The 17,629-nt window shown below is 43.0% G+C and overlaps 2 protein-coding genes across 2 annotated transcripts in view; both read right to left on the reverse strand.

Moving 5' to 3' along the window:
* The window catches only part of LOC129457220 (uncharacterized), a 29,131-nt gene extending 22,173 nt beyond the window's left edge, over positions 1-6,958 (reverse strand). Inside the window, exon 1 of the mRNA XM_055229933.1 lies at positions 4,367-6,958. Coding sequence (XP_055085908.1) covers positions 4,367-6,763 — 2,397 coding nt within the window. The 5' untranslated portion in view covers positions 6,764-6,958. The remainder of the gene's footprint in view (positions 1-4,366) is intronic.
* LOC117389874 (cytochrome c oxidase subunit 4 isoform 1, mitochondrial) overlaps positions 1-17,629 on the reverse strand; it is a 223,807-nt gene that overhangs the window by 105,957 nt on the left and 100,221 nt on the right. The window lies entirely within an intron of this gene.

A 17,629-nucleotide genomic window follows, 5' to 3' on the forward strand; every position in this document is an offset into this window, starting at 1 on the left:
TATCCCCTGCTATACAGAGAACATGTATCTATGAACAAATTCCCTCCTAGTCTTTATCCAGTTACCCTTTCCTCCATTAGAAAACATTTCATGCTAACTAATTGCACTGCCTAAAAACAATCAATCTCAGTGACATGTAGACCACAAAAAGTCACTGTCAGAAACATTTCACCAGTGCATACAGTCTACATGAAAGGGAAAGGCAAGAGAAAAAAAAATAATAATAATGATGAGAAGCCTTGGGAAAGTATGAGTGGTAACTATTTGCCACACAGATGGAGAAAATGTAATAGTACAGCTGACTCATAGGTTGGTCATTTCTCTGAGGGGGGAGTCTCTTATGGAAATAGTTCACAAAATAACCATGGGTTTTCTATTGACAATGCCTGAATCATTTGTAGTTGCAGAATTGAATCTACTTGGCTCAAAACTGCCTGGAAAATGAGTCCCCTTATATTACCTTGTCCTGTGAAGAATTACCCCATGTAAGTGAAGCAAGAGCACATCTGTTACTGAGGTTAAGGCACAGGGGTTAAAAGGTCAAATGTTAATCAATAGCATAACATCGACATGGAGATAGCTTTCAAACAGGTAAAAGTCTACAGCAGAGACACAAGTGGGCTACATGTGTGGTCAAACCCGGCAGCCGCTATAGTAAAATGTAACAACAACATAATGCTATATGTGTCCAGGCTACTGTACAGCTGCATTCTTCTGATGGTATCACTCTGTCTAATGGGAGGCAGGGGCTGCGAGGGAGTGGTGGTGGTGGGGGTCAATGTTACCAGCTGTCCGAGTGCTGGCAGGACAAGCTGAGAATGCGAGGGACCAGGTGGATTCACAGCACTGGAGAAAAGGAGAGGCATGGTCAGGGCCAGGACATGCTTAAGGGGGTAAGATGAAATCCAAGGAGAGAATTCTTCCTCAGCCAAAATAAGCTCCTAGGAAGTGGGCCATGTTAATCACTATCTCCTCGCTGGTCGACAGAAAAAAGTTGGGACAGACTATCCCTGGTTGGTCGGAGCCAGTGGCTGTTTATGAGCTCCCCAAAGGCCAGCAGACACATTTAATACATTTAACTTGCTCCAGGCATATCCATTTGAAGTTACCAACATTGAGATGGTTCCAGGGAGTACCTTCACTTTTTTACTTACAGTACTTCACAGATTCCAAAGTTCAGTAACTGACCAATCAATATGTAATATTCTTCAGGTCCTTAGAAACCTCAGGCCTGAAAGGGAAAGAATAACACTTAAGGCTAGTGAATAATATCCAGTCGGAGAAAACATAAGTTCCATGTTAAAAGTCTGGCAAGGAAACAGGTCTGCTCTTAGCTACTGTGCTGCCACATGCTCCAGCTGTGTCCAGGTGCAGAGACACACAGCTGTGCCATGATCCAGCTGCACTGGACTGAGTGAGAGCAGCACCTGGGCCTGCGCCGACCCCACCTGGCACACACACGCACACACACGCACACATGGACACAAACACGCACATATGCACACACACCCATATACACGCGCACACACACACATGCACGCAGCTGTGGACGCGTGCACACACACACAAACGCACGCGCGCGCACACACACACATACACACATGCACACAGTTGTGCTGCAGGGCTGATGAGCACACACGTTGAGTCTGTGCATTAGGAAACATAACAGTGGCTGAATGCCTGTTATGTCAGGGAGCTCACATTTAGCCCTCTGTAATTACAGTAGTCAAACCTGCTTCACTGTAAAGTACAGTCTCCAGCTCTGGCCTTTTATAGCATCACCGCACTTTGACATCCTCCATTTTTGTCTAAAAACATATTACACATTTCAGTCCCCATAATGTATCAGATCTAAACAGGCTTATGTCCACCAAAGGGATCCAGCTGCCCTAAAGATTTACTATAGACACAATATAAACACCTACAATTTCACAGTGAAAATGTACTAAAACCCATTCAGACATATTAAATTTACTGCAGATCTCTAAGATTTCTCCCAGTCATGGTTATGAAGGTTGTGATGATTTAAAAAGATACAGAGTCTCTATGGAAGCCTGTTATTTCCAATGGAAACACATCTAAAATAACAAGAGCTGGTCATTGTCCAACTAAAGGAAGCCAACACAGAAGAATGGCCTCAGTGAGAGAACTGTGACTGACTCAGCTCCTCGAGTACTTCAGAGCCCATGAGCAGATAAGGCAAAAGCACAAACACCAATGCCTTTACAATGTTTTGGCATCTCTGTAGAAAACTACAGTATAGGAAACGCAGATAAAGAGCCATGCACCTGGACTAAAAACATAATGTAAACTTTCCTAACCCAGAGAATAAGTACTGGGTCCCTGAGTCCCTAAGTCATGGCAAGCCTACAATAAAGAAGGAAGTATATTAGATTTAAATAGTGTTATATAAATAACATGTATTTATACAAATAACATTGCTATTACAAAATTCCATTCTGAGGTGTTTCATTGCAATAACTTTCAATATTTCTGGTAAGTCAGAGGGTACTTGGTGTTACTTTGCAGTAAAAGCTACATGTTGTGTGTTTGCAGGTCTTGAAACAACAGAGCAATAATATCTTGAATAAAAATTCTTATTCTTACTGAATTATCTTTATGCCTCATTGGTTCTACCTGCAAACCATTTCCTCATAGAATGCGGGTGTGTTTTGGATACATGAATATTAATTGTAAATATTAGGTACGAATAAATTAGAGCAGAATGAACTTTAAAGTGACATGTTGAAGAACAATTTTGGCATTTTCAGCACACAGAAAGATTAAAGAATTATTTAAACATAATCACAGAAAACTGCTGGTATAATTTAATGAGTGCAGTGTGACATCTTACCCAGAGTGATAACATTCCCTTGTCTCCTCTACTACAAATGCAGGCGCACAGATGTCCTTCAACAACCAAAACGTTTTTTATCCTTAGAAAGTAAAAGAATGAAAAGCTCTCTTTGTTCCCTTTTATCTGTCAGATCCAGGATTTATTAGTTAAGTCAGATTTGGGCAAGAATGCAATAGCGTGTCTTGTTAGGAAAAGGGTGATTTAAAGCTTAAATTCCTAAAATTGAACTGCTTTGATATTAAGCCCTCTAAAGTGAATTTTCAATGAAACTTTTATCCTGGACAAAAAGGTGATGTCAGCAAGTTACAGTTATACATGCAAGTCACACTTCATCATTTTGAAACAATGAACACAAACTGTATACTCAGCAGTTTTTCATATAAAATTCATATATAGGATCTTTTTTTTATCAAGTAGCAAGTGAGCCCTGAGTGCGAACCCACTCCACAGTGTTGACAGATTCTAGAGCAGATAGTATGACACTGAGGGACAAGACACCTGTTGCTCGCAGCCTGCTAACTCGGAGCTCCCCCTCCTCTCTGCTCCAACAATCCCCCTGGCACTTTAACAACCATGAGGTCACAGGCTCGCTTACAGCAAAACTGACTGTCACCTCAGGCCAAAATGATCCTTCGTAGCTGCCCAGGACTATCCCATGCATTTGGCTCCATAGCAGGTTTTGCCCATGCAATGTCAAGAGTACAGTCTTTATTCGTCCTTTCAGCTCATGTGTTAAGGCAGATGAGAAATGCAATTGGAGATGAATACACCACTGCCACTGATGTAAAACATATTTAGATAAAAATGTTGATAAACGTACTATTTTAGAATATGAATCTGCGCTGCACCCCTCTGATAAAAATAATGGGAAAGTAAACAAAAACACAAGCAACACATTTTTGTAGTTGTTTCTATCATCAGTCAGAGTAAGAGCACACACAGATGTTTTATGTATACTATGGTTAGTCAGTCGTTAGCCCACATGCGAAAGCTGTTCACTAGGCCCATGAGTTGTTTAAAGGTTCCTCAGGTCTCCATTAATATGTCACCAAACTCTTATGACAACCTGCTGCCTTACAAAACATATGGACCTACCGCCAGTATGCTGTCCTGACTGGTCCTGATCAAGTGAATGTGTGTTGAAGTGGAAATGGAAATGCTCAAACGTTTAGAGCCACAGAGTAGGAAAAACAATGATGTGAAGTATGAACGGACCACCGGTGTCAGCACATGAGGTACAGTCAGATAATGCACATACAATACACTTTGTATGAAACCTTTTGTTTTCCAATGCAAATGTCACTGCTTGGGTGACAGCAGTACAACATGAATGAAACGTCTATATTTCACGTTGTCAGCCAGGACACAATAAGCTATGTGTTGCACCTAATAATGTAGCTAACGCAGGCTTGCTTATTATTACACCTTTGCTCAACATCACAAGTTTGTAACTCTCCAACATTAAGATTGTGATGCCAGGCTTTTATGTTTGGTGTGTCTTATTCTTACCTTTTGCCTTGGCTGAGGAGGTACTGGCTGCACTTGTGTCTCGTTCTTCTCAGCACCTGTAGCTCTTTGTCTCTCTTCCTCCTGCTGGCCGCTCTGTCCCACCTGCACCATGGCTTTACACTCCACACATGCCCCAATGACAAGCCTCCTCCCATCATCCACCAGCAGCATGTGAGCACTCCGAGGCGCGTACAGAAACACGGGCAGCCGGGCCATGGTCACAGCACACAACCGGCCCTGCCTACTCTGCTCCTGCCTGCAAAAGAAGCACACAAAGGCCTCACAGCTATACTGACGAGCCCACGGGGAGCTGGGCAACTGGGGGGTAGTGCCACTGCATATGTTAGATACAGTATGTGACCCTTTGTTCTCATATTTGCCCCACTGTGCATGCAGGTCATGATAGCAGAGAGTACAGGCTGCCACCAGGCCTGTGGAGTCTATGGGTTTGGCTCGGGGGGCCGGGGGGTGCACAGTTAAGAAAGGGAAGAATGGCTCTCTTTCTCCACAGCGTCCAGGTGGATTGACATGTAGCTGATGTTCCTGTCCTGCAGACAGGTCAGCACCACAGATGTAACAGACTGAAAATGAGCTGGTTATATGAGAGTTAGCACTTTTCAAGTGAGGTTGGGAGGATGCAGGCCTCTCTATTGCCACAGTAGAATGATACCTAGTCAAAAAGGAGGTGACAGATGTGATAAGATCTTCATTCATGGTCAGTCGGTAAGCATTCCAAATGTCCTCTAGGATGCGATGGCAAACAGAGCAACAGTGCACGCGCCCACTCCTCACACCTTGAGCGTTAGGAGGACAGGGAAAAAGGTTGATGAATGGAAAATACATTGCACCCCGGGATTTACTGACTCCAGCCTGAGTGTATGCCACTCTCATGTCATGAGCGCATCCCTGACCACAGAGGAAGCACACCTCATGCTCACTCGGGTGTTCCACTGGGTCACAGGAGGTTTGTAGTGGAGGGTGGGATGAGGCACCAGATGGGTTAAGAGGAACTACATAAAGTCGCTGCAGCACGGGCACATCAGCCAGCTGGAAGCTCTGCCACTGCTGCATGAGGGAGGAGTGGCAGCGCCCACACACCAGAGTAGTACCTGCTGCACTGATGGGCACAGCGCCCTGAGGAGGAGAGTGTAGCCACAGAAAGGGGAAGAAGGGCTCACTCTGGGCTCTCTCCTGTTTCTGAACACTCACTATAAAATGACTGTCATGTCTGAGCTCTTCCCCACATATATAACATGCATACTCATCTGCACCCTGAGTGGACTGCTTTGGTGAGACAGTCCTGTCAGGTGGCTTTTGATGTCTACTTGGAGTTGTGCGTTCAAACATCCGTTCATCATCGCTTGTAATGTTTATCTCATCCTCATCAGAGCTCCCAAGCGTGTTTTTCCTTTTGGCACCAGTGACAGCTCCGGGATAATCTTTGTCTTCTCCCCGGAACAGCTGGGACGCATGCCTGGATGAAGGACAGTTGCTTTGAATTTGACGAGGCTCGGCGTGTTTGACATGACCCTCCTCCAGCCATCGCCTGCTGCGTATTATGACCCGGCTGTCTAGCGCAGGTGCGTCAGGGATGCGGCTGTCAAAACGGCATTGCTCCTGCGGGAATCTCAGCTGGGACTTAACAGAAGATAGCTCTGATTGGCAGGCATTATTCATATTCTTTGCAGCTCTTCTCCCAGCCAGCGCGCTCTCCACTTTTGGAGATGCTCCGTAAACTCCAATGGGGCACCGCTGTGAATCAGGACTCTTTTTAACACTGATTATATTATTTTTCCTGTTGTTTTCTCGTACAAATTTGCCAGCCACTCTGTAATTCTTGTCTCTGCCAGCTTTTTCGACTAAATCCATCTCCGGGTCTGATTCAGAAAATGATGAGAAGTCGGACTCCGCGCCCCCTTCGTAGTTCTGGCTGCCCACGCTGATTCTTCTCTCCACATCGTAGGACATGTTCCACTCCTGTGGCACCCTGCGGGAGTCACACTGATACGGCCGTTTTAACCAGTACATGCGCTTCTCAATGGGTGTCCTGCTCCTTTCGAAGGAGTTCCACTGCTCTGTGAGGAAACAGTGGCACACCGCGCACACCAGCGCGTGTCCGTCCGGGCTCACCTCACGCGCACCCGGCGCGGGTTCTTGATTTTGTAGAAATGGAAAAAAGGGACTCCTTTCCTTGTGATAGGTGACTTGTAAAAGTAATTCCTTCCCGGGTGTCACTCCACTGCCGCATATAAAACAATGGACCAGTGCCCCCAGCCCGTTGCGATCAGACCTGGAGGGGCTGCCGGCTAATGGGCTGTCCTCACAGGGCAGAGCAGCAGCCATGAGACGGTGTTTCCGAGATAAGGGTCCCAGATCCTTGTCACGGGGAGAGTTCATTGTTTTTAAACGGGTCTACATGGCAAACATTCAAAAGTTAAGCCATCCTTTAGCTATGCTTATCTCTTGGTTTGGAAACCAAAAGTTTCAGTCAAAGTTACTCACTGACACAGTTGGTATTGGAGCCTGTAGCGTAGGCAGCAAACCGTTATCTTTCAAGGACACGGGATAAAAGTCTGAACGCCTCTCTCCGTTTGACGTCTGCAGTCCGAGCGCGCACAGGATTTCTGTGCATTTTCAAGTCTCCGCTGCAGCAAACTTTCCTCGCTGCACTCCGAAAACTTGGACGGCTCCTCTCGCTCAAACTGTACACAGCGCCATCCCTGATTCATGAGACCCGCTTCAGCACCCCAAAGGCAACCCCCACCCACCCCCACCCACCGTCCCTTTCCTCTGGCCCTGCGCGTTCACACTGTGGCACCTGGACAACTGCACCGGGAAACCACCAACATGTCATTTATGTTACTGAAGACTGAGGGGCCCTAATACATGTAATAATAATAATAATAATAATAATAATAATAATAATAATAATAATAATAATAATACCTTGCAGTTTACAGATCCGTGATGAACATTGCATCATCACTGTACATATTCTACACATATAACATGTCTCCTAAAATATGTAGCCTACAGTCTATGGTTTTGTGCTATTTAAAAAAAATAATAATAATAATAATTTGTAAAATACACACTAAAAAGCCGATTATGTTAAAGAAATAAACCAATAAATGTAAACTATTTCACACATTTCTTTATAATAGATGACTAGCTTTTATCTTGATGTAGTAATAACTTGAGATTTATATTCTAAACACGTGCACGTAACTAGAGTCGAAGCGAGCGCGACTTACAGAGCTCAACTGCAAAATTAAATTGCATTTTTTAATCAGCACTCTCACAAGTGCACATTTTCTACTAATAACATCGTGGATTTACTCATTCATAACTTACCAAAATCCTGATCTCTTAAAGACAGAGTGGCCTGCACGTGTGCATCTGTTTACAACACTGCCCCACAGTGTAAACATGGAGGAACTGCAGCTTTGTGACGGCACAATTCTCTGAAACCAAGGTCTGAAAACACAGTTTCTTACAAAGAACAGGTTGGTAACATAAAGTGTTTTGTAATTTATATTCTGATTAATAAGTAAATAATGTGTTATGAATGTGTGTGCTGGAGGCTTTAGAAAAGTGTGGACAGTGACAGTGCGCGGGGCACAGAGCATGTCTGAAGTGTGACTTGAATAAAATGATTGTGTTGTGTACTCTACTGCACACTAAGATGTGTGTGTGTGGGGGGGGGGGGGGTGTAGGTGGGTGTGTGTGGGTGTGCGTGCGTGAGGGTGTGTGTGTGTGTGGGGGGGTGCGTGCGTGTGCCCTCCAGGTCATGTGACAAACACAAGGAGGATAACTGATTTCATTTAGAAAGAAAGCTGCAAGAGTCTTTCATAGGCTGTGTTGTGCTGTAATAAAGAGCTTAAGGCAGGGGTGTCCAAACTATGGCCCTGGGGCCAAATGCGGCCCTCAGACCAATTTTTATTGGCCCTCAGGCCTTCAGTTGAACTGGCCCAATTGATCATAATTGGTACTGTCAAATGTTTTTCAAGATCTGGCCCTCAGTGAAGAGTTTGGTCACCCCTGCTTCATAAGATCTCAAAATCTTAAAACAGCTAAACACTTTTACTTTTTACTCTTTAAATACACTTTTAAACAGGCACTTTAATACTTTTACTTGAGTATCTTTTGGAATTTTACTTTTACTTCAGAATTCACCAATATCTTTCATAATAGTGACCAGTTATACGGCAACATGTAAGTCAGGTTTGGACTGTAAAACAATAAAACACAAATAATAGATATTTAAAATAGTTTGAGTTTTATTTTGTCTTAATGCAGGGGTCAGAGGTCATGTTTGGAGCTGCCTTAGCGCTAGTAACACCCGGGCCGCCTCCTCTGCTGCTCCACTCGTCTGTTCAGTTGAGTGGGTTGCTGTGCCCTTTGTTGATTTTGATAAGAGCACATTCGAGATTCTTCTCCTTCATTTTTAAGAAGCACACATCTTTCTTGGACGACTGCAGCTTTGAAGGTAGCACCTTTCTGGACATCTCATTTCTGATTTTGCCGCTCGTGCTCTGGACTGTCCCTTCACAGCTGCAGGTCTCTGGGTCTGGTCTCCAGTCTTGTTGTTTCAGGGCAGCGATCGCAGTGTCTTGTTCTTTAAGTGTGTTTTGGTAAAGGTCAGGTCTAGTGTGAGCTGTATTTTGTCCCTCAGTGCTCTGTGAAAATGTTGTCTGATATTGTTATGTGCACTGCTGACACTATCCAGCTCTTTCTCTTTCTTCTGGAGCTTGTCCAGAAGAAAGAGAAAGACTCAATTTTTGCAGTGTTTTTGTTGTTGCGAAGCTCCTGTTTCAGACGCATGTTCTCGTGTCCTGTGCTGATGTACAGGTTTCTCAGCTGTTTATAGGCACTGATGTGGGAAAACCATCTCCTTCTCTTTCTCTTGGAGCAAAGCAGTGACTTTTTGCAACTCCAAGTCTGCCACGTTTGTTTTTGCTGTGACCTTTTTGATCTTGTGACGCTTCTTCTTCACCCCCATCATCTCCTGCAATGACTTGAGATGCAGGATTCTTCTCTGACGATGGGCCTCAGTCTCATGTTGCAGTTCTTCGTCTTTCTTTTGGAGGGCATTGTGAGATTTTGGATTTCCAAGTCTTTCTCTTGGTCAATCCACTCCTGAGTCTTGAGTCTGAGGTCCAGTGATTGGCTCATTTGGACCTGATTTGCGAGCTCGGCTCTCGTTCGCTCCAACGCTTGGCGGAGTGCCCTGACCAGAGTGCTCTCGTCCAGGGGTACCTCGTCCACTGGTACCTCGTCCAGGGGTGCCTGGGCCGGACCTCTTTCCTCTGGGTTTGAGGAGTCCTGGATGGTAGGAGACTTCAGTTGTGTCTCCTCTGGCTCTTGATCGTCCCCTGTTAGTGTGGGACAGAGCAGAGCGTCCAGGCTGAAGTCCTGGTCATAGAGGTGAGTGTCGTCCTCAGACGTGTACAGGTACCAAGGCTTCATGGTGAAAGTTGTGGATCGATCGTTTTCTGTGTGTGTTTCCATCAGTGTCTGACAAATTATGAGCCAAATCTGTGAGTTACAAAACATCTGATTCTAAAATCTGACATCATCACGGCCTTGTGTTATAGATCCAGTGTTAGAGTGACACACACACATGCACACACACACAGACACGTGCACACACACACACATATATATATATATATATATATATATATCCTGGCCCAGACCCTCTGTCAAATTTTAGAGGCCATTGAGGCCCGTGTGTCAAAGAGTTTGCCCACCCCTGACTTAAGGGGTTGGGGTTGCTTGAGAATTTGCTTGAGAATATATATATATATATATATATATATATATATATATATATATATATATATATATATATATATATATATATATATATATATATATATATATATATACAATTTATTTATTTATATTGATCAATTCTTACTTTTTAAATGTCCAGAACAGCCCTGTACAATCATGTTCATATTCAGCTATGTTATCCTCTGTTTTGCCAACTAAAGGAGTTTTCACAAATGTTTTAAGTGTTTGGTCTCTCCTACACAGACACCACACACAGAGCTTGAGTGGTGGAGGCAGAGAGAAAGTGAAACCTCTGGGGAAGCGCCTGGGCTTTCTCTGTGTTTATTTATTCATTTATTTCAGCAGGATCTCTTCTCTGTTTCCAAGGTCAGAGGTGCAACAGAGGAATGTGTTTCCTCTAAAAAAGGAAAAGCCAACACATGAAGCAGCTCCACTGTAGGCCCAGACACAGTTCATTCAGTTTTCCCCACACACTCGCTGGACACAATATTATATCCTATGTCCAAAATGAGTTTCTCGTTGGTTCAGAGCCTCGGGTTCAGGGGGATCAGGTTCAGTCTAATCATTCATACAGTATATTTCAACATATAAACACTTTAATCATATGCAGCATACTTTTTGTTTGATTTGAGTAGTAGTGTGGGCCCATTAAAATTCTCCAAATTTCTCTTTAAGTTTGAGCCCTAGACCCATAAAAAATTGTCCAGTTTTTCAGTCGACAATACAGTGCACTAGGATCATGCAGTTTCTCTTGAAGTTCAGTATGTCACAGCTGTGGTTGACCTCTCTCGTGGTTCCCATTGGGCCACAGTCTGACTGGAGCCAGTGTGTGTTCTGTGAACCAGGGCTGACCCGGTCCATTTTCACCTGTACCTGTCACTCACAACCCAGCCCCTCCCACCTGCCCCCGACTATGTCTATAATGGAAACCATAAAGTGTGTTTGAGCTGACCATGACAGTTAGAGATAGTCTAGTCTAGACCAGTGAAACAATAAAGAAAGAAAAGCCCAATTTGTGAGGAGGATTACAGATAAATCCTGATAATGATTCAAGTCCATTTGAAACCAAAATGTCCAGGACACCTGTTTTAAACTGAAGCATGTGGCAGCCATGCCTCCTGTCATTACAATACGAGGTCCTGTTTCATGATTTTAGTCAAAAGTTCTTATTATACGGTAGAATCAATCTTTTTGTGAGCTTTGCAAATACACAAATCAATCAATGTTTTCCCTCTTTCATGCAGTCCTGATTGCTCCTAAAGCACACACAAGAGGAATGACAACCGCGGACGTCAGGGACAGAAGGAGGAGAATTCTGGGCTTGTGCTGTTCAAAATCTGCTCAGAATAATGGGACAGGAATGCTGTGTAATGACTCCCCTAGGACCGGCCAAGTTGAAGGCCCTCGGCTTCGGCAACAACAAACAGGAATGAGTGTGCACACATAAGGCCTTTAACTGCCCCCCTCCACACTTTTCACTCCTTATGACACCACTACCCCCCCCACTCTCCCTTCCTGTGCCGACCTACTGGAGTCGGCTGTTGTTTTTGGCTGCCTGCCGTCTTGGGAAGTCATGCTCCCTCAGCCTCTTGGTTCTCTGCTCTTCTGCTGCTGTTAGCAGTGAGTGAGCTGCCAGGGAAATGCTCCTGACATGACAACTTTAGAGCAGAAGCCCCAAGGAAAATGTGATTACACACACCCTTGTCACTATCAAATAATCCTTTCCATTGTCTCGGGATTGCTGTCCGCTCCAGTCAACTTTTAAATCTAAATGTCTAGTCTTTGAATATGTGTGTGTGATGCTGTGTTTCACTGGTACATTAGCCTACTTGTTCACTGGATCCAAGTATACTCCCCACCTATGGACATGCTGCCAGAGCTGTCAGCAATTTCTCCTGCCCTTTAACCTATTATGTGCTTGTCTACTGTGCTCATATTGCAGAGGCGGCACCAGATACATGTGGTGTATGGAGACTTTAATTCTCTTCTCTTATGGTTCGGGTCTGGATCCCTGGGGTATATTGGTCACGCAAGGAGAGGCGCTAGGAAAAGGATGGATGAAGACCGGCCTGCGGATCTTGGAAACAGCCACTTCAACACACATACATACATACATACATACATAGATAGACATGATGAGATGATACACACAGAAATGTACAAACTGTTGACTCACCACTATAACTAAGACAAATCATGGAATACGGGTTGAAGAGGGGGTTGAAGCCTTGAAGGAAATACAGGAAGAAGACAAATTCAGTCAAATAATTTCAGTATCATTGGAATCCTGTAGGTGGTAAACTGCTGACAAAGTGTTACAAATATTATACAATTTCTGAAACGTATTATTGAAGCAACTCACTACTCTGACAAAATGTTTCTTATCACTTGAACACATCTCATAGGTTTTAGGACAATTCTTACTGTGACCAAAGCCTTCAATCTCCATTAGGTTTCCAAATTTGTTGTGTATGAAAGTAGTTTGGGAGTTCAAAGAGGAAAAAACATTTAATCAAAATAACCCCAAATGATCATCCCTCCATGATCGGGTTTGTGTCTCATCAGAAGCAGGTGACCACATTTTTCACTGACAATAAAACAGCTCCATGCATTTAATCAATCACCAAAGCAGGCACATGCAAAAGTCCCTACTGTATGATTGAGCACATGTGTGTGAACGCTGATGCCTCCACCTCACCTCTCAGCTCTCCCACAGCTTCCCGAGGATGAAAGCGAGTGAAACCCCAGACTAGTGGGGCTCCACAGCCAATTAGGAGTGTTTATTTAGCCAGCCACAGCCGCGAGCAGCACAAGAGCACAGGGCCAGCCACACAGCCTTCAGGGAAACCTCCTCTTCCTCACCCCTTCTCACTGCTTTTCAACCTAAAGCCCTTAAACGTGTACTGACCTTAACCTTTGCTTAAGTGAAACGGGTAAGAAGCTGGACTCTTTTACACAAAAAACGTTGGAATAAACCAATCTGATGTGACATAAGTGGTAAGGTCCATGATGCATAGTCCTAGCCTGAGTTGTTGAAGTATTTTATTAGAATAACGGGAGTACCTGGAGTGTAGTATCAGTGGTGATTGTAGTACTCATAGTAGTGTGTGTAAGCCTTTCTACTAAAAGGTAACTACTGAGTATACAACATGAAGTATAATTAAAATAGAGATTCTGCCTGAGATACTAGATTGAACTCATTTTGTGGAGATTATTTGATAAACTGTAAGACTCACACTTCAGGTATTAAACTTGTTTTTCCACCACTATGAATCTTCATTCTCAGGGACACAGTCATTTAGTTGTGGTTACATCTGTCATATGGCATTGTTTCATACCCAAGCAGCTTTATCCAGTCTTCCATTATTTGCTTGTGATCCTGACAGTGCTGCGGTTTCTTCCTGCATGACTTTCACTGATTTCTGACCAATATAAATCCTACGGCTATTCTGATGTTCTGGTCTTCTCCCGGCACAAAAGCAACACGATGAGTTATGGCCTTGCAATGTTCTAACAGATAAACTCAAGCCTGGGAGTATTTACAAAAGCATGAAACAAACAAATCAAAAGTTTCCAAATGGATTCTACGCACACTCTTCACTTCCAAACGCTTTTTTAAAAAACTATATGAAGTATTGCAGTTCACATCAGAAAAGATTAAAAGTCATAGCGGATCTATCAACCAGCGACCTCGACATAATCCATCACTGTAATCAGGAAGCAAAGCCGCCATTGGTCCTGTTCTTCACCCTCACCCTCTTGCCTTATGCTTCTTCCCTTTATATTTTCTCATCGGTGCACACTCTTCATGATGTATTAGCGTGGTGACAGACGCCTGAGGGGGCCTTTAGTGTGGTATGCATATTTGGATGTATGTTGTGAGATACAATGTGCAGAAAAGACAGAGGGAACATGATAACTTACATCTGGGCCACAGCGCTTCATACAGTTTTTGTGTACATTAGAAACATAAAGGTTTTGGATCACTGTGTTTTGTGTCTTCTTGATTGGCTTATGTACTGTTAATCTGTCCATATTGCAAATTTTGTATTTAGATTAGATTAACAAATTGTATGTTATCATTTATCTTATGCATAATGAGCACTATTATATTTTGTCATATATTTTTATAACATCATTTATTGTTATATTCCTGCACAAAATTAGCAATGAAGCGCAGCAGTTTGGGATTTTTTGTTTACTGACAATGGCAATAAAGCCTGTTCTGATTTTGGTTTCAGGTTTTATGCCAGATGCTCTTCCTCATAATAATCACAGTCATCCATCTCTTTATAAACGTGTCGGTTCAGCTCTTTTGATTTGGGTTTTGTGTTTATTCAATAACAGTACAGTTATATACGCTGTTTTCAACCTGAGGATCCCAACCAGGGCGGCTACAGCTACTAAGTTTATTAACTCCATGTGTGATTGTTGAGTAAATGAATAATAATGAATGTAAAATGCTTTTGCTATAATATTAGTGACTATTAAAAAAAAATATATTAGGCTTTCCTCAGCACTGCAACACAAATCTTGAACATGTGATTGAACAAGTAGCAAAAATGAAGAACTAACGTAATCCACATCGCTCAGAGGTGTTAAGATGTGTGTTTTAGAAAGGTCAGAAATGCTCCAGTGTAAGTCTATGTACAAGTCCACATGGCTCCAGACGGGGAGTTCACTAAATTGAAGAGTGAAAGGATCTTTTTGTTCACCTCCCTAAACTCCTGTGGTGGCATTGGGAAGTACCCGTTTACACAAATACTCCCTACACAGTAACCAAAGCAGTGAGCTGGACAGGTACCCAGCAGGCCCAACTGGGTCGCATGTCACGCAACAAGATACACGCCAAGTGTGAGTTCACTGCCAGGTCACTCAGCGTACACAAACCCTCCAACAAAAGAGGGCACTGAGGAATTTTTGGGACAAATTTGATAAGCAGTTACAAATAGTTTAAGTGTGTTTCTTCATATCAAATCAGTGAAGAGTCTAACATTAACATAACGGCTCCTAATGGTTTCGTTATAAGTCCCTCATTACTATCACAATGGATGACTTTAGATGAGAACAAGGGATGAAAACTAAAACTCAAATGACGTCGTGTTGCAAGACGGGACAGCCTTTGATGACTAAAGCAGAGTGGATTCAGTGTTGACTCATTTCCTTGCATTTCTCAAGTGACTGTACTGAAAGAACCTGAACTTGAGGTCAGATGGTCACACATATTACATTGCATATTATAACTTGGACTCAAATCTCTCACAGATGAGTTATGTTATGACAAAGACTGAGAATGGCCATCTGTGTTTTCTAAATTAGTAACTGGTTGTGCTCAGTTTTACATATGTTATTAAACAGAAAAGAAATGGCTAAGATGGTATTTCAGTGTCCCTCTACGCAATAAAGTACCATGAAGTCAGCGTTTATGAGTATTAAATCTAACAAAAAAGCATTTCCATCACTAATAATGCTTTGGACTTACATAGCGCCTTTCAAGTCACCCGAAGCATTTTACATTATTCATTCGCTCCGTACTCAAGCTACTGTAGCCATAGTTGCCTTGGGATACACTGAATTGAGGCAGTCAGTCTGTGCCATCGGCCCGTCTGACCACAACCGATCGCTCACTCAAACACAACATTTACTTGAGGTAAGGTGCTCCTCGGTGTGTTACCTATATCTGATGTGCAGATAATACAGCAGACATACAATCCATCTCCAGTAAGACCTTCAGGATGTCTGTCTGGCGTGGATGGTGCAGCACTGTTTTGGTCATTTGACACACTGTTGGCCGGCCCTCAGACTGCACACTGACAAAGCTTTTGTTTTAACTTCCCTCTCATTGAACACAGACTTGGGAGAAGCAAAGAAAAGCGGGGAAAGTGAAGGAGGAGGGGAACTGAGCCATCTTGGGGAGAATTTGAGGAGGTTACTAGACAGCTTGTTTATCATAACAGCTGCTGTCCACAGAGGAAACCTGGCAAGCGACATCAAAGAGCCATTCAAACTCACCTCCGCCATCTGAGTTCCCCACACACCCCATGCATACACACAATGACACGCCGGCCCCATCCCACCACTGACATGCAGAAGAAATCTAAATAAAACCCTACAACAGGCTGAATGTCAGGTTAGAGGAAGTACTGTTCCAGCTGTTATTACCTAAACTGTGAGCTCTCGGGCTCGGAGGTCTGTTTTTACGATTGTTCTGCTTTTTGTGTAAATGAATTAAAGTTCCATTTCAGTGGCGCCCCTCACATGTGCCAACACATTCTTCATGCTGGCCTTGCTTCAACACATCTCCTTCACAGGCTGTTGTTAATAGGCCGAGGTCCCCACAAACCCTCCCCTGAAGACAGCAGAGGTAGGGGTAGCCAACAAGAGCTTTTTATGGGCACTATTTCACCAGAACCCTCAAAGGCTTAGAGGATGAGGTTACATTTTATTTCCCTGTAAAAAGGGCATTTTATGTATGGTCTGCTTGTGTCACTCTGCTGCCATCTTGAGGAACAAAACAACAACTGCACTTTGGTCTACACACCTTTATTATACAGCAGGAACTAATAACTAGGCCTAGATTTAACATAACCACGTTATTATTTGTGCTTTAGCATTTCATCCTTACAGTTTTTATAACAATCTGTAGTCAGAGGATGAATAATAGGCCTGATGTGTCACTTAGGCAAAAGAATAATAAAGCTGAATAGTTCATTTAGTAGTCACAGTCCATGAGTTGTGCATTTAAATGTTACTAAGATCAAAAACAATGGTGAATAGAAAACGTTTCTAATCTTTTTTTTTAAATTCCAATGACTGTTTAAATGACCTTTGCCCTTTGCTCTTTTCTTTGAATGTTTTCCAGCTGTATCACTGCATTTCTCTCTCTTCAGACAGAAAAGCAGCAACTCATCTCCTGCCAAAAGTCTTCCACACTGCACTGAACTGTGTGTGTATATATACATCTGTCACTGAATCAGGGAAGATTAAAGGCCTATTGTTCCTCTTCTCACTGAAGATGACACATGCTGAGAAATATACAGATAAACTGTACTGTTTACTATGAACAGTTATACAAATAATCACAAGAAGCAACAGACATAATGCACAGATGGAGACTGTTAACCTGTGTCTGACTATTGCCTTTACCCTAAAGACTTTCAGCCTATTAGAATATGTTTCTGTCATTGAGGTCCATGTGTTGTTATAGGGACATTGAGGCTCCATTAACTTTAGAACAGAATCTGTGTTGGGTTACTCATGTGGCTCAATAGTCTACGTGTAAAACAAGTATACATTGTTAAATTTATTTAATGTAGAATATTTTTGCATTGTTCCCATTCATAAAACGATAGTGCTGACTGTAGACAGTAGGAGGCGCTGTAGTGCACTTTTATGAAGTCGTGCTTCATGTGAATGCGCACGTGCGTGAAAAGCACCTGATCTTTGACTAAATTGTTTACATCC

This window comes from Periophthalmus magnuspinnatus, chromosome 3 (assembly GCF_009829125.3).
Source record: "Periophthalmus magnuspinnatus isolate fPerMag1 chromosome 3, fPerMag1.2.pri, whole genome shotgun sequence".
Classification (NCBI taxonomy): domain Eukaryota; kingdom Metazoa; phylum Chordata; class Actinopteri; order Gobiiformes; family Gobiidae; genus Periophthalmus; species Periophthalmus magnuspinnatus.